This window comes from Anabas testudineus, chromosome 14 (assembly GCF_900324465.2).
Source record: "Anabas testudineus chromosome 14, fAnaTes1.2, whole genome shotgun sequence".
Taxonomy (NCBI): Eukaryota; Metazoa; Chordata; class Actinopteri; order Anabantiformes; family Anabantidae; genus Anabas; species Anabas testudineus.
In genome coordinates, this window is record NC_046623.1 from 14,465,998 (window position 1) to 14,492,908 (window position 26,911).

General features: G+C 40.1%; 3 protein-coding genes across 4 annotated transcripts in view; 1 reads left to right on the top strand and 2 right to left on the bottom strand.

Annotated features, from left to right (window-relative positions):
- On the bottom strand, positions 1-2,887 carry waif2 (Wnt-activated inhibitory factor 2). The gene is made up of 2 exons (XM_026370370.1): positions 527-2,887; positions 1-21 (listed from the first exon to the last, which is right to left on the bottom strand). Exon 1 carries the CDS (start codon positions 2,637-2,639, stop codon positions 1,578-1,580), a length of 1,062 nt encoding a protein of 353 aa, XP_026226155.1. The 5' UTR covers positions 2,640-2,887; the 3' UTR covers positions 1-21; positions 527-1,577.
- An 11,682-nt stretch (positions 2,888-14,569) lies between these two features.
- smyd4 (SET and MYND domain containing 4) lies at positions 14,570-19,474 on the bottom strand. The gene is made up of 10 exons (XM_026370025.2): positions 19,291-19,474; positions 19,018-19,162; positions 18,571-18,660; positions 16,944-17,967; positions 16,503-16,754; positions 15,964-16,124; positions 15,698-15,851; positions 15,473-15,589; positions 14,930-15,053; positions 14,570-14,751 (listed from the first exon to the last, which is right to left on the bottom strand). Exons 1-10 carry the CDS (start codon positions 19,422-19,424, stop codon positions 14,622-14,624), a joined length of 2,331 nt encoding a protein of 776 aa, XP_026225810.1. The 5' UTR covers positions 19,425-19,474; the 3' UTR covers positions 14,570-14,621.
- A 494-nt stretch (positions 19,475-19,968) lies between these two features.
- LOC113169702 (replication protein A 70 kDa DNA-binding subunit-like) overlaps positions 19,969-26,911 on the top strand; it is a 33,572-nt gene continuing 26,629 nt past the window's right edge. For both annotated transcript variants that reach the window (XM_026371313.1, XM_026371314.1), the window contains exons 1-6: positions 19,969-20,053; positions 20,533-20,580; positions 21,102-21,180; positions 21,400-21,508; positions 21,609-21,697; positions 21,811-21,894. In XM_026371313.1, the coding sequence (XP_026227098.1) occupies positions 20,021-20,053; positions 20,533-20,580; positions 21,102-21,180; positions 21,400-21,508; positions 21,609-21,697; positions 21,811-21,894 (442 nt within the window). In that variant the 5' untranslated portion in view covers positions 19,969-20,020. The remainder of the gene's footprint in view (positions 20,054-20,532; positions 20,581-21,101; positions 21,181-21,399; positions 21,509-21,608; positions 21,698-21,810; positions 21,895-26,911) is intronic.

A 26,911-nucleotide genomic window follows, 5' to 3' on the forward strand; every position in this document is an offset into this window, starting at 1 on the left:
ATCTGATTAGCTTCATCTCCCCTGCACACACAAACAGCATGACAGTGTAGTATATGGAGGTAATGTGTGGTACATCACCCGATGTGACATTTAATGACACTTGAACGTCGTGTAAAGCAGCGTTTATTATGCCGACATAGCAAAATACTGACACCAAGATTTCACCAAGTAGAAATAAAAATGATGACTGTACATGTGTATAATTATTTACAGGACAAAACAATAAGTTTCTCAGCTGCTCTTCCTCATGTACAGTACATTCATTAGCATTCAATCTCCTGAGATTACTTGAGAGAACGGGCAAAGTGTTTGTCGTTTTCAATTGATGTATTTGGAAATGCATCAGCTGAACTCTGCTACTACAATTTGACATAGCAGGCTTAAATTAACGCTCACACCCTCACATACACTCTGTCCTGTTTTTCCAGCTTTTCATGTTTGACCTTGGCTCCAAAATCCTTTTGATCGTAACGTAGACTCTTAGTTAAGAGGCTTGATGAGCTCTGGGACATAGAGAGATACTGACTTCACAGGTCGATCGTTGTTCTCCATGGTTTATTAGTCACGGTGCTGATGAGAGTAACACTGCCGCGATTTTCTATTATATCTCTCCATGCAGACCTTCATTCTTTGGTGCTTTTGAAAAAAGGAACAAATTAGAGACTTTTCCAGTGTCGCTCTCTTTGTTTACACAAAATTACAACATTTGACTGGGAACCGTTTTCTGTGTTTGATGTCAAACACGGTGCTGCGTGAAGTCCACATTTCCTGACAGTGATGGTAAAATGCACTGACATAAAGAACACTGCTAAGTCGCCATTTTTGTTTGACCTTTTTATTAATGTTTTGGTTGGGTTTTCTGTGCCTATAAGAATCACATGCATCACTACATTCTGTCTGTTCCACCTTTTCCCCCTTTACTCATGAATTGATGTGGAGCCAAATGATGCAAATGTTGGATCCAAACTATTCAGAAAGCCAAGTTTAGTAACTTAACCAATGTGGGTAATGATGAAATATGGAAATTTACTCTAGCACTGCCTCTTTGCACAAACATGACACTTCAATGGACGTGTCACCTTTCTTGCGTCATATCCCTTTTCTTTCTTTCTCACACTTTGAAATGTGAGAGAGAGAAAAGAACAATGACCTCATTCTGCCTGTAGGGTTTCCTAAATGTTGTTGAATGTAGATTATTTAACCATTTGCAAAGCAATAACATTGATCAGGAATCTCTACCTTTACAGTATAACTGTCACTTGATTAATAAGATAACTAATACTAGGTCTGGCAAGCTGCTGTAGACTAGTAGTGTCAGAAGCATTCATCTCTTACAGTATAGACAATATGTACAATTCTAAGTGTTCAGTTGTGCAAGATGAACTACAGCCTATCATCATCTAACTGTCTTTGGCTCGGTGCATATCCCAATGTAAGATAAGGGATACGACAAAGTTTTTAGACCAGTTGCTGGAACTTATCAAACTGAACTGAAGCTGACTGTGGCGGAGCACAGGCCTCGGTCTTTTTCACAAGTGTCCTCTCACTGTGCAGCAAAGCTGTGACCTCTCAGCAGGTTAAACAGCCACGTTGGCCAGTCTCGGGTCTGAGTCCTGCTCGTAGCGGTAATGGTAGACCTCCATCTGGTCTCGACACGCCTCTCTTATGTTGTTGAGCCACCGTTTGATGCCGCCACGGTTGAGGTACAGCACCATTAGGAACACCACCCCGATCAGAGCCAACACGATGCCCAGGAACACGTACGAAACCGCCTCCAGGTTTTCGTTCATGCAGTCTACGCGGAGCTTCTCGACGGGACTCCCCCTCTTGTCCTCCGGCTCGCTGCACAGCAGACGTCCTGCATCCGGGCACTGGGATGAGTTCTTCAACCAGTAGTAAAATGCCTCCAGTTCGCAGTTGCACCGAAACGGGTTTAAAGACAAGTAGACGCGTATGCGCCTCTGCTGGTACAAATTGGTGACATTTTCCCTCCCAAGTGTCTCAATGGAGTTATTTACAAGGACTAACGCGTGCAGATTATAGATATCTAATCTCATCAGGGGTATAGACTTCAGTTGGTTTCCCGCTAACTCCAGTCTGTGAAGATTGCGCAAACTTCGTGCGCTGAGCGCATTTGAGAGCTGCGCCGCGACCGAAGGCAAAATTGAGTAATTTAGGTAAAGAGAGCGCAGCTCTGATAATCCATGGAAAGCCTCGGCTGAGATAGACTCCAGCTGATTGTGGCTCAAATCCAACAAATGCAATCGGGGGATCCCGAGGAAGGCGTCGGTCTCGATCGCCCGTATCCCGTTATAGGACAGTGAGAGTGTCATAATTTCCAACTCCGTGCCATTGGTCATGAACGCACCGCGCTGTAAAGTTGAAATGTTTTGCCCCTTGAGTATGAGGGTGGACGTCCACTTCGGTATGTCCCCCGGCACCTCAGTGTCCTCCCCATCACGGCAGGTCACCGTCCCCGACTCTCTGGCACAGATGCAGGACGCCGGACAGGCATCATTCGTCCTGACAGGGGCGAACAACAAACACGCAACTGCAGCACAATACAAACACTGTTTCCAAATGGAAAAAAGACACTTTGAATCATCGGCACTGTGAAACATCCACATCTTTCCCCTCATTTAGTCTCAAACCAGGTGTGTGCCGATGTATGCTGCAAACAAGGCGACCGACTAGTATCCTCTCAGACATGTAAACTCGAATCAATCCGACATCGTTTACTTTGAGCCATCAGAACAGGAGAGAGGCTCTGTCCACCGTCATCTCGGTGCTCCGCGTTGACGGCGCTGTCTGGAGGAAAGATGAGTTTCCGTTCAGATATTTACGCAGCGGAACGATGGACGAGTCTGACTGTGTGGAAATCTGCTGATCCGAGCTCCCTTGGTGGTATTTCTGACGCTTGTCACTGAGAGCGAGGGAGAGAGAGGGAGGGAGAGAGACAGACAGAGAGGGAGAGAGGGAGAGGGATGCACGCTGCATCACAAGTCCTTTAATTCATCACAACATAGTTTATCATGATTGTAGTAACGTTAAGTTGGTGTGATCTTACAGGAGCTCTTCTCAGTATCACAGGCCAAGTAACGACGCCTTTCTTAATCAGAAGAGTTCTCTGTTGTGTTAGATATAATTGTGAAACCAGATTCTTCCAGTTTGAACGATAAATGACCTCATTTATTAGGACTAGATTGTTTTAGGATAATCTCACTCCGAGACAGTTGGCTGTTTCCTTTCCACATCATGTTTCCATTATTACAGTCTTAATTTATGGCCTTTCACTGTATGTTTGCTGCAAATCAGCTGCTGTAATTACACACTGGCCTGGAGTGGAGTCTGTTTAATGGGATCTTGGTCAGTTCTTTCTGACTTATTCCCTATTGTAAAGAAAGAAAGCTGATTTATAATGCAGTATACTCGTGTATACACACGCTTCTCCCAGCACTGTTCTGGACTGATCATCATCTTTCTCTGTTCATTACTAAACGGGAAACAAAGGGAGGAAACAGGAGTTTTAAGTTTAAGCCTGGAGGTAATGAGGCTGAAGTAAATTATACTCTATTTAAGCAATAGAGCTGAGGGTTTTGTTATGATGGCGCCATGTTAAAGCGCACCACTGAAGTTCCTGAGTGGAAACCACCATGATAACATTTCCACCATTCTTCCTCCCACAATCTTAGTTCTGTGCATTACAGAGTGTCTCGAGGGACACATAAACAAGCCAGAAGCACAGACAGCTTATCAGTTTAATAAAGTATGTTAGTGGTCAGCGAGAGAGAGGTCTCATTTTAAGACTGAGAGTTAGAGGTTCAGCACCACGGATAGCTCCACAGATCACTTCCACACTTCAAAGTAACTCGATTTGTTGTTCAAGCCAACGAATGGGGAAGATGAAAGGAAGGAAGAAAAGAAAACAAATCTAACTTTAGCTGAGGAGCAAAGATCTGAAAGTAGGGTACAAGGAAAAAGTCAGACACAGCAAATATAATCAGAACTGTGGATAGCGTCAAATGGCAACACAGTGCAGCTAGTTCTGACTGTAGAGAGAAAGTAAGACAGAGACTCAGAGCCATGGGTAGCACAGAAGATAGTTTAAAGAAATGTGAAATGCATTATCCATTAGTAGATACTTATAGTAGATATTAGCTACAAAATACTTTTCACACTTGTCGCACTGAGCTAACCAAATTCCCATCAAATCCTTTGGGGTTCATACAACTGAGATTATGTAGTGCCAAGATGTCCTTATAGTCACATTGAGCACAGCTTTAAGAATATTTCACTCTGTCACACGTGTGCGTTTGCTGAGTTAGTGAGAACACACACATTATTTATATAGATGGAAATGTCTATGAAAATGTCATTCTCCTATTAATTGTTTGAGATCACAAACATGCCAGGCTAAGTTACATACAGTGCAAGTATAGTATGTAGCTAAACCTATGTGGATGCCTTAAACATTACACACATTAAGTGAATCCATAACATAACTCGCCTGAACCCTTTTTCTAAAACAATGTGAGCATTAATCTGCTGTTAAAAGAATCCCCGGTTTCCTGGGCTCAAGATTTTGGAACTTAGCTGCAGGGATTTGCACCAATTAGTAAACTGGCTGTGCTGGGGAGGCAGATTTGGTCCCAGAGACGGGAGGAGAATGAGAAACGGAGACAGACGAGACAGAAAGAGGGAGAGATGGAAAACAGCTGCAGATAAGCACAAAGACTCCTATTATTGTTGGGTTGTTTTGCCTATTAAGGTGTATAGGATAGTATTTCTTCCTCCTAACAAACAAGAGCGTCTCAGGACCCCTGTGTCTGCTCCGCGGGCGTCCGCTCTATCTGCAAGCGCAGGCAGCTGATTTAGTGTTTGCTGCTATTCACAGGCTGGTGCTGGGATATTGTTATGGTGCCCTCCTCGTGGCCTTCAACTTGACGCTGAACCTTGTAATTGATTTACTTCAGGCGGCCCATCTATATCTCCTGACTACAGTATGTGTGTGTGTGTGTGTGGTTTGTGGGTGATTTACCAGATTCCAATAACCTTGGCAGAGTTTCCCACTGTTATGCTCACGTGCATCTTTATTTCTGACAGCTCTGGTGCACATATTCGATTTGCAGCGTCAACTGCTAATGTATGATACATTTTTTTGTGAGCTCTGTGTGGAGTCATGTGTCCACTGCAAACTACTTCTGCATTACACCTCATTACTCATCATTCATTAACCTTGTAAATAGCCAACCTGGTCTTTACGTCATCCTACCTCCAGCTGACTCATGACTGACACATGCTGGACTTATTCATAATTTAATAGGATTCAATAAGACACATGTAAAAGAGGCAAGCACATAAACACCATAGAAACACTATGGAATCAGTGTTAAGTGCAAGTTTAGAGATTCCAGAAAGTTGATATTTCAGTACATGAAAGGATTAACTGCACTTTTATCATCTCTGTGATGCAACATCACGCTGAGAACACACTGCGAGAAGATACAACTCCCACAAAATAAATCTGTAGCTTGCTGATGTTTTAGTACCTTTTATTGACTGGACCTCCCTGAAATGAATCTATATTTGCTGCACATCTTTGACGCTTCTCAAAGGAGTGTGTATGTTTGAGTGCACTTTGACTTGCTGATTCTCTCTGTGAGATATTAATGCCTGAAACATGCAGGTTTTGGTTGGGATGATTTTAATGTGAATGTTAGATTATTCAAATAATGCTCGAAGCTTCAGTTGGAGGTGTTTTATTACACTACATTATATTCTAAGGCATAAACAAGTCTGTCCTTCAGATCTTCCTTTTCAAACTTCTCACATATGCAAAAACTCATTCTGCACTTGACATTTGGGAGATTAACATATTAAATGAAAATTGTTCAAATCTAAAGAATAAACTTTTCTGTATGTCTCTGTAGAGCTCATGAGACTTAGTAGCTCAGTAGCTCTATTCATTATAAAAGTGACCCAGTCAGCTTTTTACACAGATACCTTCTCATCCTATTGCTGCCCTCTAAGATGGGTAATATGGGACATTCTGTACTGCACTGGTGGCTCATGAGTAACTACAAATCCAAGTAAAATCTAAAACCTGAAGTCCATCTTGTAAAAACAGAATAGGGTTAAGAAGCTGAAGGACTGTGTGTGCTCTTGCTGCACTGTCCTCATAGGCAGGAGGAATTCAGGGATCATTTATTTTTTCCTCCAGAAAAACTCCTGCACAAGTCCAGTAACGATAGTAACACATCACGCAACTCACTTTTTCATACTTGCTCTCCTTCCCATCCCAAATGCAGCCTGCACCTCTACTTGTCTGGTTTACCCCTCTCTCAATCTGTCCATCTGTCTGTCCACAAACCTGCTCCTTAAACAGTACTCCTCCACCAGATGAATAAGACATGAGGGGATAAGGGAGGAGAGGACAGAGGTGAAGAAGAAGTGAAGAATTGCACTGGACTCCAGTCTTGTGGGGATGGGGGTGTAAATGTATCTTGAGGAGTCGGTGTCACCTGTCCCAGCACCATTAATTAGTCATTTAGACTTGTAATGGAGTGCGCCACAGTCAGACATACACAACTAGCCAAACAAAGTCAAATCACTCAGTCAGAAGATTTAGCTGTGGCTGCTGATCACTCGGTGTGCACAGTGTGCCACGAGTCATTGAGTCCATAACTTAACATGGCATATGATCAAACACATGTGGATGCACATAAGGGTGGAATATCTTCTCTTTATTGGATTCTTGGATTGAAGGATCATGTGTAGGATAATTTATGATTTAAAACCAGCAATATTATTTAAATAGCATTTTATCAGTGTGCAGAAAAATGGAATGCAAAAAGCAAGTTTGGGATGGAAATGGTGTAAAGAGATTACAAATCAAAGATGGCACATAAGACGAAGAATAATTTAAAACGATATCCACACTGTATACTGCACTGTATAGGCTATAAGTTTCTAACTTTATTATGGCCAACGCTCTTTATGTATCGCTGTAAAACCGTTTACATAAATAATCCAATGAGTGATATAATATTCCATTATTCATCTTACTCGCCCACCAAATATCCTGCATGTGATGAAAAGTTAATATTCTATTTCAAGGTTACAGATGAATGATGTTTTTTAACCTTATAGTCACAGTGATGCATAAATTCATCATTTTTCCTATTATAGTCTTGAATGGAGGTATGCACCTTTTGATGTGAGGTATCACATTCCCTTGGTATGCTGTAGTACTTACTGTACTTTAACTTTTGTAGTGTGGATGTCATATGATCTGAAAATCAATAGTTCAGAGGATCAGTGAAGATCACATTCAAAACCTTTCCTCTCTAAACAGATATGAGACTTGATAAATCTTTGTGTGCAGGTAGTCTAACTGCACAAATACAAGTCATACTTCTTTGATTATGATCCAAGAGGTGGTTTTTGTGTCCAGGAATTTTAAACGGTGTTGTTTAAAAGGTCTGATTTGTGCAGTAATGATCATATAACAATCAGGTGATGCGGATACTTGACCTGCTAAGACGAATAGAATGGATAGTATTACAAAGTGCCCAAGAGTGCCTCAAGGTTATGACACTACCTTGGTCATTAAATATTTTTGTAGCTACTGCACAATCATCTTGTTTATATCCTCTGAAATATACCCATAAGACACGAAGACTCAAATTCAGACCAATACAGTCTTGGAATTATGATTAATAATACACGTAAACAGTATTTATAACCCAAAAAAGTCATTTTATTGGTTTCACACAATGACGACAGGATTGGTTTACATCTCTTCCTGGTTTACAAAGAACATTAAGTCTCTAACAATCATGTATCAAACCAATGATATGGATACTTGGCTTGCAATGTCTCTGTTTAGATTGAATTACAAAACGGTTGATATCTGATGTTCAGGTGACCGCTGTTTGTCCTTCTGGCCGTCATTGACTGATGATACTGAGTCCCCCAATGGCAGTTAAGACACTCCTGCTGAAGGGTGAAGTGTATCAGTAACACCTTGGAAAGTGAACCAACAACTGCCTGAGTCGGGGAAGACGCTGGACTGCTGCCAGTCTTGTTAGAAGGGGTTAATCAGTCCCAGTGCTGGGCGATCCTGTTTTCAGTATACGGGTAAAATGCCATTTGTCTATTAGATAACTGATCCAAACATATTGCATTACATATTATCCTTCTTTGGCTGTTACAGAATGTCCTCAGTCAATCATTTGAGCTAGATAAGATTGTGTAGCTTGAACTGATGCACAGGGATGCTGTGATACTAAGTGCTTGACAGTGTCTAGTTTAAGTTTAAAACTGGAGTCAGGATTAACACGGATCAAGGTCAGACTGTGGATCTGCGTTTGGTTAAAGTCGGAGTCAAGAGTTTGAATTTCCAGACATTGTAAAGGTCATCAGATAATGTTGTTGAAACTTTGGTTAAAACATTTTGAGATGCCGAGACTGGGCTATCCAGAAATCTCTGGTAATTCAAAAGGTGTGTCCTCACCACTCCCTCAACACCTGCCCCGAAAACACTGAAGGGCAAAGCAAATGATGATTTTAATGTTTAGCAGGTGCTGGATATCAGATTATTAGCCTCCATCCAACAGCTCTTCACAGTCAGGGTGAGCTTTCTAGGGCAAACCACTGCTGTTCTGCTCTGCTTCCAGATGGACACTGTGGAGCTGGATGACCAGAGGCTAGAGTCGAGTGCTCTTGCATCTCATTTCTTTAATAATTAATGTATTTGTGGCTGCTGAGAGATGTGCAATCTCCATGACTGTGTGTGGTGGAAGAGAGTAGTTATGAAAAAATGTTAAATCTTAAATGGTTTCGTTTAAATACTGTTTAAAACTCAGACATTAAATTATCCAACATCAAAACAAACTTTTGATACTTGGCTAGCAAAATTGTTTGGATTTTTGGATTTTGAATGAACCAATCAGCTGACTTTGCTCATCAGGACTCAGTATTATGAATACATTTTTTTAAATCAAGCCCTCACAGGTGTTTGTTTTCTTGTGCTAACTTGTGAGTTTAAGCACAATTGCAGTAGGAAGACCAGGTTGAAAGACTAAATACCAGCAGGAAAGGCCAAGAATAATCCCTGCTGGTGTCCTTGAACACACCTCCAAATCCTTTACACATCTTTTGCAGTAAAAAGATAAAAGTAAATTTCCCTATGGAGTGTAATAAAGGGTCACATTACGGGGAGGGATAACTAATGAATGAGAAGCTTGCACACTCAAGGGAAAATGTCTTCATCATCCATCCATGTTTCACCACAGTGCTGAAAATACTTGTGCCATTACTGCTGAGAACAAAGAGAGACATCTGCTGAGGAAAGGAGGCGTGGATAGATGGACAGAAAGGAGATTATCTTACATTTATTATGGTGGAGCAAATGAAACGGTGGAGGTCATTATTTTTATCTGGTGATAAGAGAAAGGGGGACCTATTCTTAGCTTTTGGCTGGTCAGCAAGATAAATCTCCATTTTGTATGAGACTGTTTTAGAACCCCAAGTCTGACTTTCCCCAAACTGGTGCTTCATCGAATACACACAAAAGAAAAGGAAAATATATCTCTTTCTCCTCATATTGTTATTTGACTGTCAGAAAATAAACTTTTATAATAGTTATAAAAAAAAAAAAAAACATATTTAGTTCCCCAACGTTGACACCATAGAATATAAACCAAGTAAATAAATATATTACGCCAACAGTGACTTTCTCCTCAATAAATTTTATTTGCTTTCTGAGGTTCAAAGGATGTCACCCAGGTTATTGTTCCCTGGAGTGGGATGAATAATGTCAGCAATGTTCAGCTTTCATTGCTGAGAACATCATTACAGGCGTCGGGGGGTGAAGGAAAAGCAACAGCAGCTCATCATATTGTTAGATGAAAGTGCGATGACAGTGAAACCAAATTGATGTAAAATAAAAACCTCACTCTTGTATATATGAGCTAATTAAATTGTTGAAGATCTAACTGATAATAAAGCACAAACTTTGGTTCACAAGCTCAAAACTGAAGAAACAAGACAAAGCGGCTGCACAGTGCATGGTCACATCCATGATCTATAATGCTCATGCAACGCTAACGTGCTGATGCCAACCATACATAATCTTCACTATGATCATAGAAGTTCAGCACCTCAGCATGATGAATTAATGTTCTCAGCTCTGAAGGTACCTGGTCATTAACAAGTCTCAGACAGCTTGAGCTCCAACCTGATGATGGTTATAAAAAAAGTTAGTTATTACAGTTTTTCCTGAAGGGATCCTCACCTTGTCACTAAATGAAAAGTCAGGGGAGTGACCAGAGTCGTTAAGATTCATCACCTGTGCACCATTAATGTCTGTTCAAAATGTTGTGCCAATCAATCTAGTCATTGCTAAGCTATTTCCGAAAATGTGAAAACTTTGATCAAAGTCAGGAGATCACAGGAGTCGGTATGATCCAGTATGCAATATCTTCAAGAATCTCATGGCAATTTATCCTGCAAAAAAAAAAAAAAGGTTAAAACAGCAGAAGATTGGATGAAGTTTAAGCAGAGGGATGGCTGGTGGGTCTGCTGGCCTAGCTGACCCTCACCTTGTCACACATCTCTCATGCACACATAACAAATTTTGCAAACCCACTTCCACAGTCTAAATCATAGCAGTCCTCAGATAGCTATTTGTATTTCTAGCAACAATTTGGATTTTCAAATTGTAGCCTACAAACCTATAAAACTAATGAATGTTTCTATTTTTACTCTTAGAAATCAAGACCAAGCATTATTAAACTGTTTTAAATGCATCGCTGTATTTAAGATTCAGTTGTGAGTGACTATGATTTATAGTCAGTCATTTCCATAATAGTTGGTAATAACCTTCCCTGTGCGAGAGACTGATGGGGATTTTATTTTTACATGAGCAGCAACCACCATGGTGATGATGATCTGCATCATGTATCAGATGTCCTCTACTGTGGAGAGAGAGGCTGAAAGAGCAGAGAGGGAGACTGAGTAAAGGAACAACTGCACTTAAAGGCAGATGCAGACATTGGAGAGGTTGAGGGGGTCCGGGTTTGTGTGGAGTGAGGGGCTCATGTAACTGTCAGTGTGGAAGAAAACCAGCAAGAGGGAAAATTTGTTACAATAAAGCTGAACACGAGACCCTCCAAGGAGGTCTGCAGGGGAGAATCGTAGGTGCAGGTTGTTGAATGAGTGGTGAAAGCGAGGTTGTTAAGATTATTGCTTTGTAGGTAGAAAAGACACTGTCACAAATCAACAACAACATAAAAACTGTATAGGACGAAGAACTAAATGTGAACGTGACTGACCTACTTATTATTTGCGTCTATCTGAGTTTCTCTGTTTGACTTTTCTGTCTTTGGGACAAATAGTTTGGTACAAATGAATGAAATCGACTGATGGTCACACCTGCACATCTGTGCATTTCCCAGGAATAAACAATGACAACACAAGTCAGCTAAGCTATTATCTCTGTGAGGTTATCAACAGGCAGCATGCTAACATCCGCACAATGAAGAAGCTGACATCTGATGTTTAGCTGATATAATGTATACTTTGTTCACCGTGTCAGCTCGATTTTTTTATATGCCCACTAAAGCCAAAGTACAGCCGACTGATGGAGATGTTGTCACATTAGCAGGGTTTTGTTGGGACTGCTGTGCCTGAAGTTTCCAGGAGGACATTGCTTACTAAATAATGCTGTGATAGTGGGAAACACAGCATCAGAACTAAATGTCAGGAATCAAATTGGTATTCAGAGCTTTCTCTGTGTCAAATGACGGCTTGAGTGAAGGTTTTTAAGGGGGCAGTGACATGAAACTGAATCTGAAGCACGTTCAGGCAGACCAGATGTGACCACGCCATCAGAAGGAACAATAAATCAGGCTTTGTTCACCGAGAACACAAGACTCCAATCAGCAAAAGTGCTGTCAAGAGAAGGCTGTCCAGTGTTGGTCACTTTAGGGTGGGATAAGACATACCAGAATTTTACAGTGGTAAAAATCTGCTGATGAATCAAGTTTGAGATTCATGACAGTAATGAAGGGCGTATGTAATCGTAGTGCATCAAAACAGTGAGACGTGGTTGTGGGGATTTTCAGCTGGAGGTTTTTTTTTTTTTTTTTTTTGTTCGACTACAACCTGAACACTGCACACTTATTACCATGGTTTGAAGACAAATTCATGCTGCAACACGACGACTCCAAACGCACCTCACAGCTCCGTAAGAGTTACTTGAAAACCAAAGAAGCCAAGCAGTGCTGATTGTCAAGGACTTTCCTCCACGGTCACCTGACCTCAATCCCATCGAACATTTATGGAAGCACTTGAAGACTGAGAAAGCCGAGCATTTAGCTTCAAGCAGCTCTTGGCGAACGTTCTCAAATGGGCCATCAGGTTTTGCACACACTTACTGAGCCCACGTCAGCTCGAGTGCATGTTGTGATTAAAACACAGTATGATTAAAAAATATTCAGAATTCACACACGTTTTGAAAATTTAAACTTTTTTTGTAAAGTAGTAACATCAGTAACAACATATTTCAACACAGTTCTATTTCTACTTTTACATAAATAATGGATCAGAGTAGTTCCTCCACACTGCCTACAGGTATTAGCAAGTGTTTAAAAGATGCCAGGTGAGAACAGACGACGCCATGTGTTTTCTCTCACTGTTCATCCCAGCCACACCTTCAGGCTGAAGGTCAGAGTTTACCGTTAGTGCCACGGCTGTGTTTATAATTCATGCAGCAGGGTTGTTACATTGAGGGCCAGCAGCTTACAGGATACAAGCTGGTTCAGGCCAGCTCAGCTGTTAGTAACTCTGTCGGTCTGAGTTACCGATACTGACGCAGGCCTTGTTACAGAATACACACGTGACAGCTTTTTGTTTGCAGTCTGGCCAGTTTTGACTGCATTATGTATAGCAAGACATCTGATAAGCCACTGGAAATGGCCTCAAATGGCACTAGACAGTCAAATAAGGAAACTGTGATCTGATGCTGGAGCAGCGAGGAGATTTCTGCAGGCGCCTTTATACTTGGTGTGTTTCTCTTTTTCAGTTTCCTTGTCTCTTTCCAAATCACATCATCTTATTTTACTGATGTGACTATTTTGAGTAGACGCTCACATTTTCTCCTGACATAAATAGTCGCATCCCCTAGCTTATAAATACAGAGTGAAATGTATTGAATGAACAGAGGCATGGTGAGTCTAAACTCAACTACATTTGGAAAATGTAGATTTCTTTGTGGTTAAACTACTCACTTAAAGATCCAATGTAGATTTATTATCACTAGAATCTGTATATCCATACTATCTATATGTAAATAATATCACCTGTGGCTCTACGCTTTGGGTTTTAAGTGGGAGTGACTCTCCAACTAGGCTCTGGTTATTTTCACTCTGGTTTCAGTCATTTAATGTCTTTGTAGTTTGGTGTTTGTTTTGGTTCTTTTACATCTTCTCTGGATAATTGTGCGTCTCTTTTCTATTGTCTTGATAAAACTTTGGATAATATTGTATCTTCTCTAAACAGAGTTTTTTTTTTTTTTTTTTTTGTTCCTAGAACTTCAGTAACTTGTTACCACAACAATGAGCAGAAAAGCTGCCCCAAGGAGCCTTTGGGATTCAGTTACAATGCTCCTCAGCTAATTTCACCAACTGTCTGAATGTTTTCATCTTGACCTTGATTTTCTGTATACATGTATTAATGCCGGACAGACTGGCTGCCCTCCAGACACTGGTGCTTTCTAACAGACGAAAGCCTCAAGCGTTCCAGCTGTGATCGAGATTTTATTGTCTTTGCTTAACACAAGCTTTTTTCGAAGCCTTGCAGCATTTGTCCCTGTTTCCTAACCTACAGTACATGTTACATAAATAAACTGAGAGAGGTGGAAAAAAAAAAATCTCATAACCTTGACATGTTTTCACAGGACCGACTGTAAATGCTTTTAAACTGAAGGTGCACAGACCTTGGAGGATATGGGGTGTGTATTGTATGTTCAAAAGTCAGAGCTACAGCTTGCTTTCTGGTTGTCCAAGCATGAAATTGAAGTTGTCAGTGGATAACTGCTGCCACCTAAAGGTCAAAGGGCCACCTGTACTACACATGTAGTAGCTGGGGATATGTAAAGAATTTATACAGTAGATTTAAGCTGTTACAGTTAAAACGATTTGTTGTTGGGCATCAAACTAACATGAATAACATACATTTTTACTTCAGTTCCGTTTAAAGAAATATGTTTAACCTGGAAGTACCTGGTGGCAAAGTTGCCTCACGCTGCAAAACCATCAAAGCATGAAATGGAAATTATTGATGGATACATTGTGACACCAAGAGGTCAGAGTCGCACTGAACTGCATGTATAGCTGCGGATATTTGGAAGCTGTGCGGACTCGCATGTTGCCACTCAAGCTGTTCCTTACAATGTTACTTTAATGTTGGTAATGGTATTATTATAAAATCATAAAGGTATCTGTAAAAAAAAATATAATCACAAATAAACAGAAAAATAATAATAAAAAGGAAAAGCACACAATTGGATCATTTCCCATTTTTATTCTACGTACATTGCTGTAATTATACAGTGATTTTTAAGACCGCCCTCGTAGACAGTCCTCCATGGCTTGCAGCTCCTGTAATTCATGGCAGTGAGGGCCACAGTGAAGGCAGAGGAGCCGTCTGACCTTGGGAATGACAGATAGGGCCGGGCCTCTGGCACCACTGGGAGAAGGAGAGGAGAAAGACGTAGAGCTGTTATTTCTATTAATAATCTCAGTCAAAATTATAAAACTCAGTCCTCAGACTTTAATGTTGGACACTCCCGTATAACTTATCCTATTATAGTTGGTGTCTCCAATTCTCTAAAAATTTCCCTCACCGTCTTTCTCACCATACTCACCCATTGAAGTGAAGCTGAGCTAATTTGAAGAGCTGTCGAGCCAGTTCAATGCTGTCTTCCCCAAACTGCGAGCCAATAGCTACAGCACTTCGCTCCAAATAGGAAGCAGCATTATTCCAGTCTCCTACAGGAAGATGATTGGTAGATGTGTGTGAGGACTTAAGGGGCAGTCTGAGGAGGTTCATTCTCTTGTGTTTGCTCTGTCCATTAATGGTAAAAATCAGTTTAACTCTCATTACTGGTAAAAGCAGTATTGACTTATTTTCTGATGTTATTTAACATAAGTTGAATATTTATTGGAATAATATTCAGCTTATATTTATCAGTTTGATAAAACTAATGTTGTCTCATTACATATTTAATAAAAGGTACAGTATTGCATCGACAGAATTCTTGTGTAAGAATTTTGTGTTTTATTATTCTCTATTTTATTCTCTTCCTTTCTTTGCTTTGGATACAATATTTATTAATTTTATTTAATACAATTGTAAATAAATTGGCCATAAAAAGAGAGCCTGCCTACATGAACATTGTGAAACCCACCCTTTGTAGCATATGCTCTGGCCGTGGCATCAGCAAGTTCCCCTTGAAGAGGATGCGTCTCTGCAAGGATGAGTGGAGACTGACACTGAGCCCTTGTCAAGAATCTCAGAGCTTCATCTGAGGGAAGAAGTGGAACCAGAACAACATAAAGAAGTGAGAAAAGCTTACTGAACAAACGACAATGATAACTTCTAAATGAAATGCTGTGTTGTTGTCGTTTCTTACCTGGCCTCTCTCTCTCCATGAGGTCAACAGCTTTCTCCAGGTCAACCCTGATCTCCTGCAGTCTGTTGCTCACCTCAGATGAAGACACACGGCGACCACACGATGACTGACCTCCTGAACATATAAATCCTGTTCCTGTGTCCTCATTACTTTTCTGAAGAGGTCAACAAGGTAGAAATGTCAAGAGTTGTAGAGGGTAGAGAGTGAATCAATAAAAAGTCCAGTTAACTGTTTAACAATTAACAATACGAAATATTAAAACTTGCTTTGAGAAACCCTTGGCAGTTGCTACACAGAAGTCCACTCGAACACTGCTGTTTGGCCTCCTCCTGGTTCACAGTGCACGCCTTACACTGACACAGGAAATAATACTGTTCCTGCAGGAGACGCTGGCGCTCTTCAGTCACCATCCTACTGCTGTGAGGACCTGAAGGGTTGGTGAAGGGCAGCATTTGTTTGTTATACAGAAGTCAAAATGAACAATGTGACAGTGAGACAGTTATAGAAGTACACTGCAAACTGTATGCAATGACTGGATAATTCCAACAGAGGGTGCTGTAATGCTTCTTAAGCCCTTAGTTTTAATAGTATGACGATATTTTCGGGACAATCGTTTGTTCTTTGATAAAACTCTGCACAATTCTTACAAAGAAACAAATGGAAAGTAGAAACAAACGTATACAAACATCAGTTCATGTTTAGTCTACTTTAATATTGCATACCAATATTATAATTTCTGTTTTTATCTTAATCACTGTCTTTTTATCTTTTCTTTCGCTCTCACTCACTACAACGTTGTTCTTACCATAGCAGTGCAGAATCTCCTGTCCAGCAGAAATGTCTTTGGCTGCTCTGATGGTTACTGTGACTCCACACACTGTGCTTCTGCACTCTGCTTCACTCTCACTGAAGTCTGAAGACAGATCGACATTAGTTCCAGTGCTGAACACCAGGCTGGTGTTGGGACAGCAGGAGTGATTCAGAAGACTTAGAGTTGGAAATATTGCAGTAGCAATGCGGATTTCCCTGCTGGACTGCACTGGTGAGTTCACTGCTCCTGTGAGATGCAAGAATCGGACAGTAAATGTCAGTGTGTCGCTTAAGAATTCACAAATGAATTAAAATAATTCTTGTGGACCTAAGTTGCAGAGCAATTGAATTATGTTTAAACTTTATCAGCCATTTGTAAAACGTTTTAATTATTAATTTGCAGAGCTGGATAATACTTATTTTAAAATACAGTCACCTGTATCTTGCAGTGTCAGTATTGCCTGGGCGTTGCACCTAAGCTGCAGGACGTGCCTCAAAACTGTACTTCCGAGCCGCCACAGCTCCGAGCTCCCACCTGTGACACCTCCCTCGTCATCTGGTGATTGGCTGTTTGCCCCTGATGGTCTACTGAGGTCCCAACATGCAGGCGGCGGTCCTGCCTTGCTGAGCTTTAAGTAGAGTGTTGCTATGGTAACGGCATACAGGAAACGCAGACCGGGGCTGTGGCGATTAAGGTGGTGCAGCAAGTGAAACACACTCAGGTAAGAGTCACCATAGTATGACGTAGAAGGGTGGGCTTCATTATTATGACACTGATCAAACTCACTGGACTTTCTGTTTGGACAGCCCGGCTTTGACTTTGTGTACTTGTCTCTGATTGGCTGCCTGGCCATTTGGATATTTTTTAACCCCGCCTTTAGTGTCACCCTCAAAGCAAGGTGTGACATCACACCCATCACTCTCAGATCTGCTCCCAGTGGACACTCCCAGCGGTGATATTCCTCCCAGGCATCCTGCTGACAGCCCGTGGAACAGTACTGGCTGTAACAACATCCTTCACACGGGACCGCACACAGAGTTTCAGTAAAACACCTGTGACAGCGTCTGTGCTCTGTTCCAAACACTCCTCTCTCTGTGCCTAGCTCTCCTCCCTTCTCTAGCACCTCATCCACCCCTGGTATGAGAACACAACTGTATGGCCTGTCATTTAAGATCACCTCCCCTGTTGTGAGTCTCTCTGCAGCCACCAGGTGTCGACCTTTCTCCAGGCTGAAGCCGACAGAGGCTTTGGCACAAATTCCGAATGCGAGAGGTTGAACAGATGATGCTTTCACACCTGAACCTTTATGATTCTTTGAGGCAGGATTGTGATGATCTTCTTTTCCCTGTTGACCTACAGTAAGGTGGTTGACGCACTGTGTGCGACGGTCTTCTAGCTTGTGTAGAAGATGAGTGGGGTAGCCATTCATCAGAGCTCTGTCAATGTCATCAAGGCATTCCTGTCGAAAACAGAAGTAGTGGAGTCTGACACAAAAATTAGAATCTAAACCTAAACGAGGATATAGTGAACTGAGAAGGTTGAACAAGAAACAGTAAACGGATCAATGCAGTAAAGAAAAGTGTTACTACAGCAATTACAGAAAAACTAAAACTATTTGTGGCAGATTTTTAAAAAAACGGAGTCGATTGAGTGTTAAATTGAGCTTACATCTGTTCTTATTCTCACCTGCTTCTTATGCAATTTCGAGGAATATTCCTGACTCACCTTATTAGTGTTGAATAAATTAATTACTAAAACATGAGTGAGTCAATTAGTCACGCTTGAGGTCCCCTAGGTTTAAATTAAATAAAGACGATGAACTTCTGGTTTTAAATGTACATATCTCCAATTACCTCTTGATGATAGTTTGATAGGCACTTTTCAAAGTAATTGTGACTTTAGTATAATAACAAGTTAAGCATGTGAGGGTAAATTGATCGCACAATAATGACACAATCTTATTTTCTACCAACACATGAGAGGCTGAGCTGGTTTAAACAGGTTTTAATGACAGGTATGACACTGGCTCATTATTTAATTGTTGAACATGGCACCATCTCACCTGTTGGTGTTGCAGACGGTAAAGCGCTGCGGAGCGGTTGGCGTAGCACAGTGACAGCTGCTCTGAACTTTGGGGAGCAAAACATATGCCCTGTCATGACAGGAGACAGAGAAGCTGGATGTTAATGCATGCTGATCAGGACTGGGAGGAATACGTACTCCCAAATGCATTTTTTTAAATACAGCTGCTATTTACAGTGCATCTGATTTTAAAATCAGTTTATATCAATCTTATTTTGTGCATGTTTTATATTTAATAGCTAAAGCTATTAAAATATAATTTAACACAATTTTCTTGTGAATAGTGTGACTTTTACATTGTTTTGCAACTAATCGCACTACTAATACTGCATGAAATATTCTAAAATCCTAGACAGTTAAAAGGGGTAAAAACACCAAACATACAACAATAGTTCACCCCACTAGGCTTTAAACATGTTGTCTTCACCTGTGAATAGTGTAGAGCAGCTGCAGTGTAGTCTCTGCTCTTAAAGCTGGAGTTGCCCCTCTCCCTGCACCTGGCTGATTTCTCTGGGTCCTTCTGCACAGAGCATCCTGCAGAGATTGACTGCAGAAAATCCAAATCGTCTTGGCTGGGAAAACAGGATAATACCAAGCTCTAATTATTCAATAAACAGAGGTGTTGATCCAACAGATGCTTCCAGTGCTCTAATACTAAACTAACTTATAGTAGCATTAGTTGTAGCCACATGCTACTCACGTTGTCAGAGTCAGAGCGCATTTAAAAACATCATCTATGTCAAGCAGGGATGTAAAATGCTCCTTTGTCTCGGGGTCCAGCCCGGTCCATTTCTGTGAAACGTGGTGTTGCCACTGGAGGCACGGGAGGTCCATCTCGGAGGAGTTTCACGCCACTTTGGAGCCGCCACACCACCAGGGTCAAGTCAGCGCTGCTCCTAAAGAAGTGTTCCGACGACTTTCAAAATAAAACCCCTTTGCTCCCCAAAGTCATCACTGGGTTCCCTCTAAATGTAAGGGTTTAATAAAACTTTCTCTTTTCCAAGCCTAATCAACATACCCACTGGATCACTATTCACATTGCTGTCATTTATCGTCCTAATTGTTTGAAAACTGGAAAAATCCAGAGTATTATTTTAACATTTTAACACAAGTTACTTTTCACAATAACACTACGATGTCTTATATTTCTAATTGTAGTCGCAGGACCTATTTGTGGTGGGAGTAATAATAAAGTAGCAATTCTATGATGGCGCTATGTCATCACAGCTGCCTCACGATGTCTTTATCAGATCCACTTTTTTTAGTCACTTTATTTTGACACCATATCCGGTGTGGTTTACGTAGCATTGACGTCAGCTCACGGTCACAGCTGAAGTCTCGTTTCCGTCTCTTCTCGCGATATGTTCCGTAGCTTTGGACTGCGCATGAGCAAAACAGTGGTGCTTTAAAAACAACTTCTCACAGGAGCTATGGCTGTAAATCTCACACAGGGGGCAATTGAAGTAAATATAAATATATCTTAAACTGAATTATTGTTTTTTTTCTACCAAGTGACTCGATATTATTCAGTATCTTAGCTCTACTAGCCGTTTAATGCTAGCACTGTTAGTCAGCTAGGTGCTGATGTGTGAAGCCTCCTAGCTGCAGCTACATTAGCACAGTATAAATACTTAAATGTCCAATCGTGACTGTTTGTTTTTGATACAAGTGCAGGTTTGCTTTATTTATTCAAATGCCTTCTCAAAACTACGCTATTGGCCAACTGTTTGCAAAAATTTAGAAGTCAGAGAGCTGATGTGAGGGTTTCAATTCCCATTCTCAGTGTAAACAAATCTTTAGCTGTCGTTATAAAACATTAACAACTGCGTTTGTCTCCAGTAATATATGACGGTAACTTTGCATCTGCTGTATATCAATGAGATTGTCAATGTATTTTTCAGCCTCTACCACGTAATAGATGATAATAAGTCTTACTTTCCAGGCCCTGTTCGAAGACTCACCTGTGAACAATCCTGTCCTGCAGCTGCTGGTAAGTGGATTTAAAGAGTCCAACCAATCCAGCTAATTTAAGTTTAGTTTTTTTGTTTGTTTGTTTGGTTTTTTTAGTTATTCAGAAGTGTACATAGATTAAAATCTGTGTAGATTATGATATCACTAAACTGGGGATGTAGTGAATTGTATTGAGATACATATATATATAATCCCATATTTTTTAATCAGTCATTGATTCAACTATAACTATATAAATGATAACCTGCCTTTCTTTAAAAGTTATGATAAACTCTATGAATATATGGATCAGGGTGGGAGGTGAGCGAACACCTGGTATTGTATCTGTACTGTTACTATCAAATAGGTAAAGACAAGATCACAAAAAAATGTGCTGCAGGTATTATTTTACTTTTTATCTGTCTTTATTTATTTATTTCCATTATTATATTTAAAATTACATAAATAACCACTTATTGGACTTTCAAGCGTATTAAATATGACGATTCAGAGAATTTGTTGCTTTCCTCATTACACCTTTCCTCGTTTTGTATTTTTTAGAACATGCGTCAGGTCAGTAGTGCCTCAGGCCCTCCCAGGTTCCGGCTAATGATGAGTGATGGTCGGCACTCTTTGTCCTGTAAGTATCTTGCAGTATAAAGAAATCTTTCAGACATTGCAGTTTGCAGTTTGGTGTGTTGGCAGCAGACTGACAGACAAACCTTGGATCCAGTAAAGATAATATTGTGAATTACACAGTAAAACAGTAGTGCTAAGGAAAGTATGCAGTTCAGAGGTTTATCAAGTAAAGCTGTTTAATAACTTTTTCTGAGATATATTTTGGTTTGTGTGTTTGTAGGCTTCCTGCTGGCCACACAGTTGAACCATTTGCAAGAAGAGAACCTTCTGGAACCACACTGTGTATGTATGGTGAAGAAGACCGTCACCAGCAAGTTGCCAGATGGCAGGTATGTGTTTTTTCTTTGCTTTATTTCTTCCTCCCGTTTGTCAGCTGACTGTGATCCCCTTTGGCCTCACAGTTACTTTCTTTCACTTCTTATGTTCAAGGCGTGTGGTGATTGTGGTGGACATGGACATATTGCAGTCGGCTGAGGAAGCTGGAGGAAAGATCGGAAATCCTACTCCATATAATACAGGTGTTTTTGTTGTTTGTTTTTTTTTTAAGGTGTGCATTCATAAAATAAAAAACTTTAACTAAAAGCTTCTGAAGCTTGTGCAGGTGACGTATGCTTTTTATCCACTTTTCTAGGTAGGACTTCACCTACACAGAATTTGGTCTCAGCATCCCCTCCATCTGCTGCAGTACCTGGAACTTCCTATGCAAACAACAGCAGTGAGTGTCATATGTTATGTTTTTATGTCATAAGTTCGTCTTTTGTGTCTGTATATAGAAGCACACAAAGACCCTCATTAATTAAGATAAAATAAATAAATAAAATAAAATAGGGTGTACTAAATTGTGTTCTCACTCATTTTGTTTGTGGTTGTTTTACGAAAACTTTATGTAAAGACCCATTCTCCAGATTTGAGGATTTGGGACAACATGCATAAAAATCTACTTCAGGAGGTTGCAGCAGCTACAGTAGGCTGAAATGAGTCAGCTGCAAAGTAATGCATGTTGAGTCGTAATAATTAACAAGACAAATTAATACAGAATGGAATTTCTTAATGTTATTTCTTAATCATAATCACATAGCTAAATCGCTAAGCCTTAACATTCACACACATTCACTACTCTTGTTAGTTTGCTCAAAGCGAACAACTTCTCATCTAATTAATCGTTTAGCAGCCTTTGAAAAAATGGAATCTAATGTGGTTTTAGTGGTCGGATAGCCAAGGCACTGTTTAGGGTAGCAATTGATGTGATGCTTCCACCATGCACGTGTGCCGGAGTAGACTTCCTGTCTACCAAATGCTGCTACATTTCCATTCATGCTAGTGGCGCCATTGTGGTAGGCCACTTTTTATTTTATTTGGCACTCAGCTTTAGAAGAATAGCTGAAGAATATGTAGAATCTAATACCTATCTATCAAACAAATATCTGGATATTTGTATATTTGGGTCCAGCACTACTTTTCATATTAATAAGAGAAGTGCGCAATCCACAGCATCCACTATTTTGCTCATTTGAAAGACATAGTATTAATAGGTAATCAGTTTGTGCTGTTTTTTGCAGGTGATATCAATATGAACATGCAATTGATGCCAAACTGTGTTTTTTCCAAGCCACTGCAGGCAAGGCAGAGATGTGTAAATAAATTATATTTAAACACAACCGAACAATCCCTCAAGAAGCCCCCAGGCACTCTGGATATTACATGTCATTTAGATTAATACTGCTTATTTGGTGAGCAGATTACTGTAATTAAATACCTTACAAATACAAACCAGCAGTTGTTTCTTCAGTCGGCAGTTAGATATACTGATCATTATGTCTTTAATCTACCAAAATTCGCTTTAGGTTACTGGAAGTCACAGAATTTATTATGGAGTAATATAGAAACAGCCCATGAAGTGTAGTCCTTATAGAGGACCAAATGAAATTTTATGATTATTATGAGTAGGGATCATTTTCACTGGGCTTTCTTTTTGAATGAAATATTATTGTTTCTTTATTGAGGTATTGTTTAGTCTGTTATGAGTTTTGCCCCAGTTATTTTATAATTTGGCGTAAATAATATCACAAAATAATCTCACCAACAGAGGGAGCCATGTACCCTTTGAGAGAAGGGTGCTGATGAATGATTTTAAGTCTCCTGTTCTTTTTTCTGCTCAGGACTGGTGTTCTGCAGTCATGTCGTGTGACCAATATAGTCTTTATTGTTCAGTTTTCAGTCACATTTCATTCATTTATGCTATTCTTATACTATACTAGAATTATTAACTAAAAAGCAATTTGTCCTTTTCAGTTCTTTTCAGTCATAGCACAGCAATGTTCAAAGGATCCAGCCTGAGTGTGGGTTAAGAACTAGGTGAAACAGCATTTTAAAGTGCATGATTTTCAAACCAGTCTTAAGCAGCCAAAAGAAATTCTAGATTAAATAAAGACTGTAGTTTCTTCAGCTGAAGTGCCTTTTTACATCCCATTGTTCACCTTTATCATATTTAGTGCTCAGCTATCAGAGCAGGAAACTATCTTGTTGCCCACTGGCTACTGCAGCAGGTGGAATCCATAATTCACTTCTTTCAGCGTTTTACCTCCAATAACAGAACAGGACCCCCGAATGATGGTTGGTTTCCTGCCAAAATGGCTGGTGCCATGTATCACGCCTAAAGTAGCCCATGTTTTATTGAATCTTCTTTTATTAGCTTAGCCTTTGTTTCACTTGGATGTTTTATACCACCAACTGCTCTCAGCATCAACATTGATTTTTATGTGGCAGAAACATACCCAATAGTCCTCCTCAGTGGAGGATGTAGGTATGTGGGTGGATAATGAGTGCTTGATATATATTGTGTGTTTGTGCATGTGTAGGTGTGTGTCTTCGTGTGTGTGTGTAGTGACTGAGGGAGATTGTGTGGGCCGATGGCTTCTTCAGTTCATGGCTTCATGAATATTGTGTTGTGGACTGAATCCCCGTGTATCAGTGCACAGACAGAATGGAAACGAGAGAAAGTCAACTAATTTGACTCAGCAAAGACGCGGCTCTGCATTACATAGTTCATCAGACTATTTCCTCGTTATATCCTTTGATCCACGTTACCTCAGAGATCCTGCCAGATACACAAAACCCGCTGCTCTACTTAATTGTTCTGTTGATGAAATGGTCCTCCATTTCTCTGTAGAGCCAAAAACAAGCCTTATGCATAAACTCTAAAGTGTTTTCTCCAACTGAGTGCCTGTTTGATTACTTTCCAGTGTTTTTGTAATTTCCATTTTCAGTAAATCAATACATTTGTGTGCAGTCACACAATTGCTAAATGCTACAAATTAAGTTTTTCCAATATGCTGCGGACAAAGTAATGACTATGGAGACCGCTGTTTTATTAGTCTGGTTTCAAGCCTCTGTCAAGACATCAGTCCTTGAGCAACACATTGAATCCCCTGAGTGCTTTCATTTGGCTAACGTGGCTCGTTGCTTGCTCACTTCTCTTTCTTGTGTATTAGCTTCTCCAGGGATGTCAGAGAGCTCAAAAGAGCGAGAGGTGCAAAGATGTAGGAATTGTGCTTATGATATGTCCTCACCCACTCTAGCATCATTATCACAAGAAGACTGAGACAACAATCTAATAACAAGATAATTAAAATTACATTTCAAAGTAAATCATCTGATGCTTGGTGGATGCTATTTGAAGGTCAGTTATTCAGGAAATAAATAATATTGATAAATGATACTCCTCTGAATGACCCAAGACACAAGAAATTGATATTAATTAATATTAATTTTAAAATATTTTGCATTGTTAGCAATACTGCAAAAAATCTCTAACAGTATTATTAGAGTACTACTGTTTCGTCACAGCCAAACATCTTTCCATTTACATACCCACCAGATCTGCTGACCAGTCAATAAACAGATTCTCTTAGAACTAGTCTTATAGGATACAACTGTCGTTCTTTGCTCCTCTCTCCTTATTTCAATTTCCAGGTCACTGGATGGAGGAGTGAGGTCAGGAGGAAGTGTAATTAGCTGCATGGAAAGCAACTTCTGTCAACTCCAGATACTCTGTTCTGTAATGACTTCTGACATCCCCTGAGTGAGAATATGTGGTCAGGGAACATTTTTGCTCTGGTGTCAGCAGAGTTTGAAGAACTGCACACTTCAAAAAACATGTAAAATTGAGTCGCAACATTCATATTCTGAAATGATGTTAAAAAGTAGTCTATAAGCAGAAAGTGTAGAGTCAGAGGTCATCACACAGCAGTCACTGAGAGTTCTCTGTTACCATGTAATTATTCATCAGTAGATATCACTTAAAATAGGCTACCTTCAAACTGCTCTGCGTATGAGATTTAAATTCCAAAAGGAGATCTGCACTCAATGAAGTGCATTTAAAAAATATTCATTATTCATCACTAACTATTCTCTGCAGGTTTCCTTTATCGTACCATCTCACTCTCTCATGCTCTGTTCTCCATACTGTCTCTCATACATACAAACACCCTCTTGTCGTCTTCTCATTCTTTCTTTTTACAGTTTCTTCACCACAAAGCACTCTTCACAAACAGGGACTGCTGAAGACTTTATTTACATAAACATGTGAAGCCTGCACTGAAAATGAGGATTCATGATAAACTTCTGTGACCCTTTTAGCTCTGTTTTTACTCGCCACCACCACCGCCTATCATCTCCCTTTCTCCACTAATACTACTAGCCCTTTCCCTGTAACGCACCATCCAAATACCATGTCTATCAATGTTTATGTTAATAGCCGTTTGCTTGTGATTTGCCCAGGCGTGCTCAGATCTACTATACTACACACACACACACACACACACACACACACACACACACACACACACACACACACACACACACACACACACACACAAGTAAACACACACAAAGAAAAAGTGAGTATTAGTTGTGCTCCAGCACAGAAACTTTCATCAGAGGAGTGTTGTCTGTGGAATTGCGTCTTTTCATGCTCGATAGTTCTTCCCCCAAATGCTGCTCAATATGGCAGATCATTCATGCCAAAAGGAGGCATTGCATAAAATAATTTTGACATCAGCCAGCTAACTAACTAGCCTGAATCACTGCTGATGGGGCTGATGCTACTTTATTGTGGGAGGCCAGATAACACTTTGTGATTATGTGGGCTGTTGCAAACTGTTCAAGTTTCCTGGCATTTCTGGTAACAAAGAACATACAGAAAAAGCTGAACAGTTGTTTCAGGCACAAAGGGAACTTATTCTTAACTTTTTTTGTTTAGAGTTTTAGTAGTTATGTTGATTCAGTTGTATGTCTGATTTTTTTTTATTAGATCTGAGTTGTGCACACTTAACCATAACAGAAATTATATCACATCATAAGTTACAATTAAAAGTGGACTTTAACTGTCATTGAAGAGGGGAAATAAAGTATTGTTTATAATAGTCCTTAGGCAGGACCTCCATATGCTAAATGTGTACCTAAATGTAAATACTTTACTTTGTGTAACACGATTCAACTTGATATTTAAGAAACTTCTGCCAAGTAGAAGAAGCTAGTTAATAACACAATTGTGTTATCAAGGCATGACTGACATTAATAGAACATATGGTAATTAACTGTCATACTAAACAATAGGCATTCTGCTGTATTGAAGGGTTTAGGGCATCACCACATATTTTGTCTCTGCTCTGTGACATTCATTAACCCTATGCTGATAGAGGGAAAACATTGCCCTGCTGTAGAAACTAAGT

What these genes read in the sequence shown, in the direction of transcription:
- waif2 (XM_026370370.1), bottom strand. Translation starts at nt 2,639, where the DNA reads ATGAGGGGAAAGATGTGGATGTTTCACAGTGCCGATGATTCAAAGTGT.
- smyd4 (XM_026370025.2), bottom strand. Translation starts at nt 19,424, where the DNA reads ATGGACCTCCCGTGCCTCCAGTGGCAACACCACGTTTCACAGAAATGG. An exon ending in ACTGACACTGCAAGATACAG is followed by an intron (nt 16,755 to 16,943) that starts GTGACTGTATTT and finishes TGCATCTCACAG; the next exon opens with GAGCAGTGAACTCACCAGTG. An exon ending in GGAGATTCTGCACTGCTATG is followed by an intron (nt 16,125 to 16,502) that starts GTAAGAACAACG and finishes CCAACCCTTCAG; the next exon opens with GTCCTCACAGCAGTAGGATG.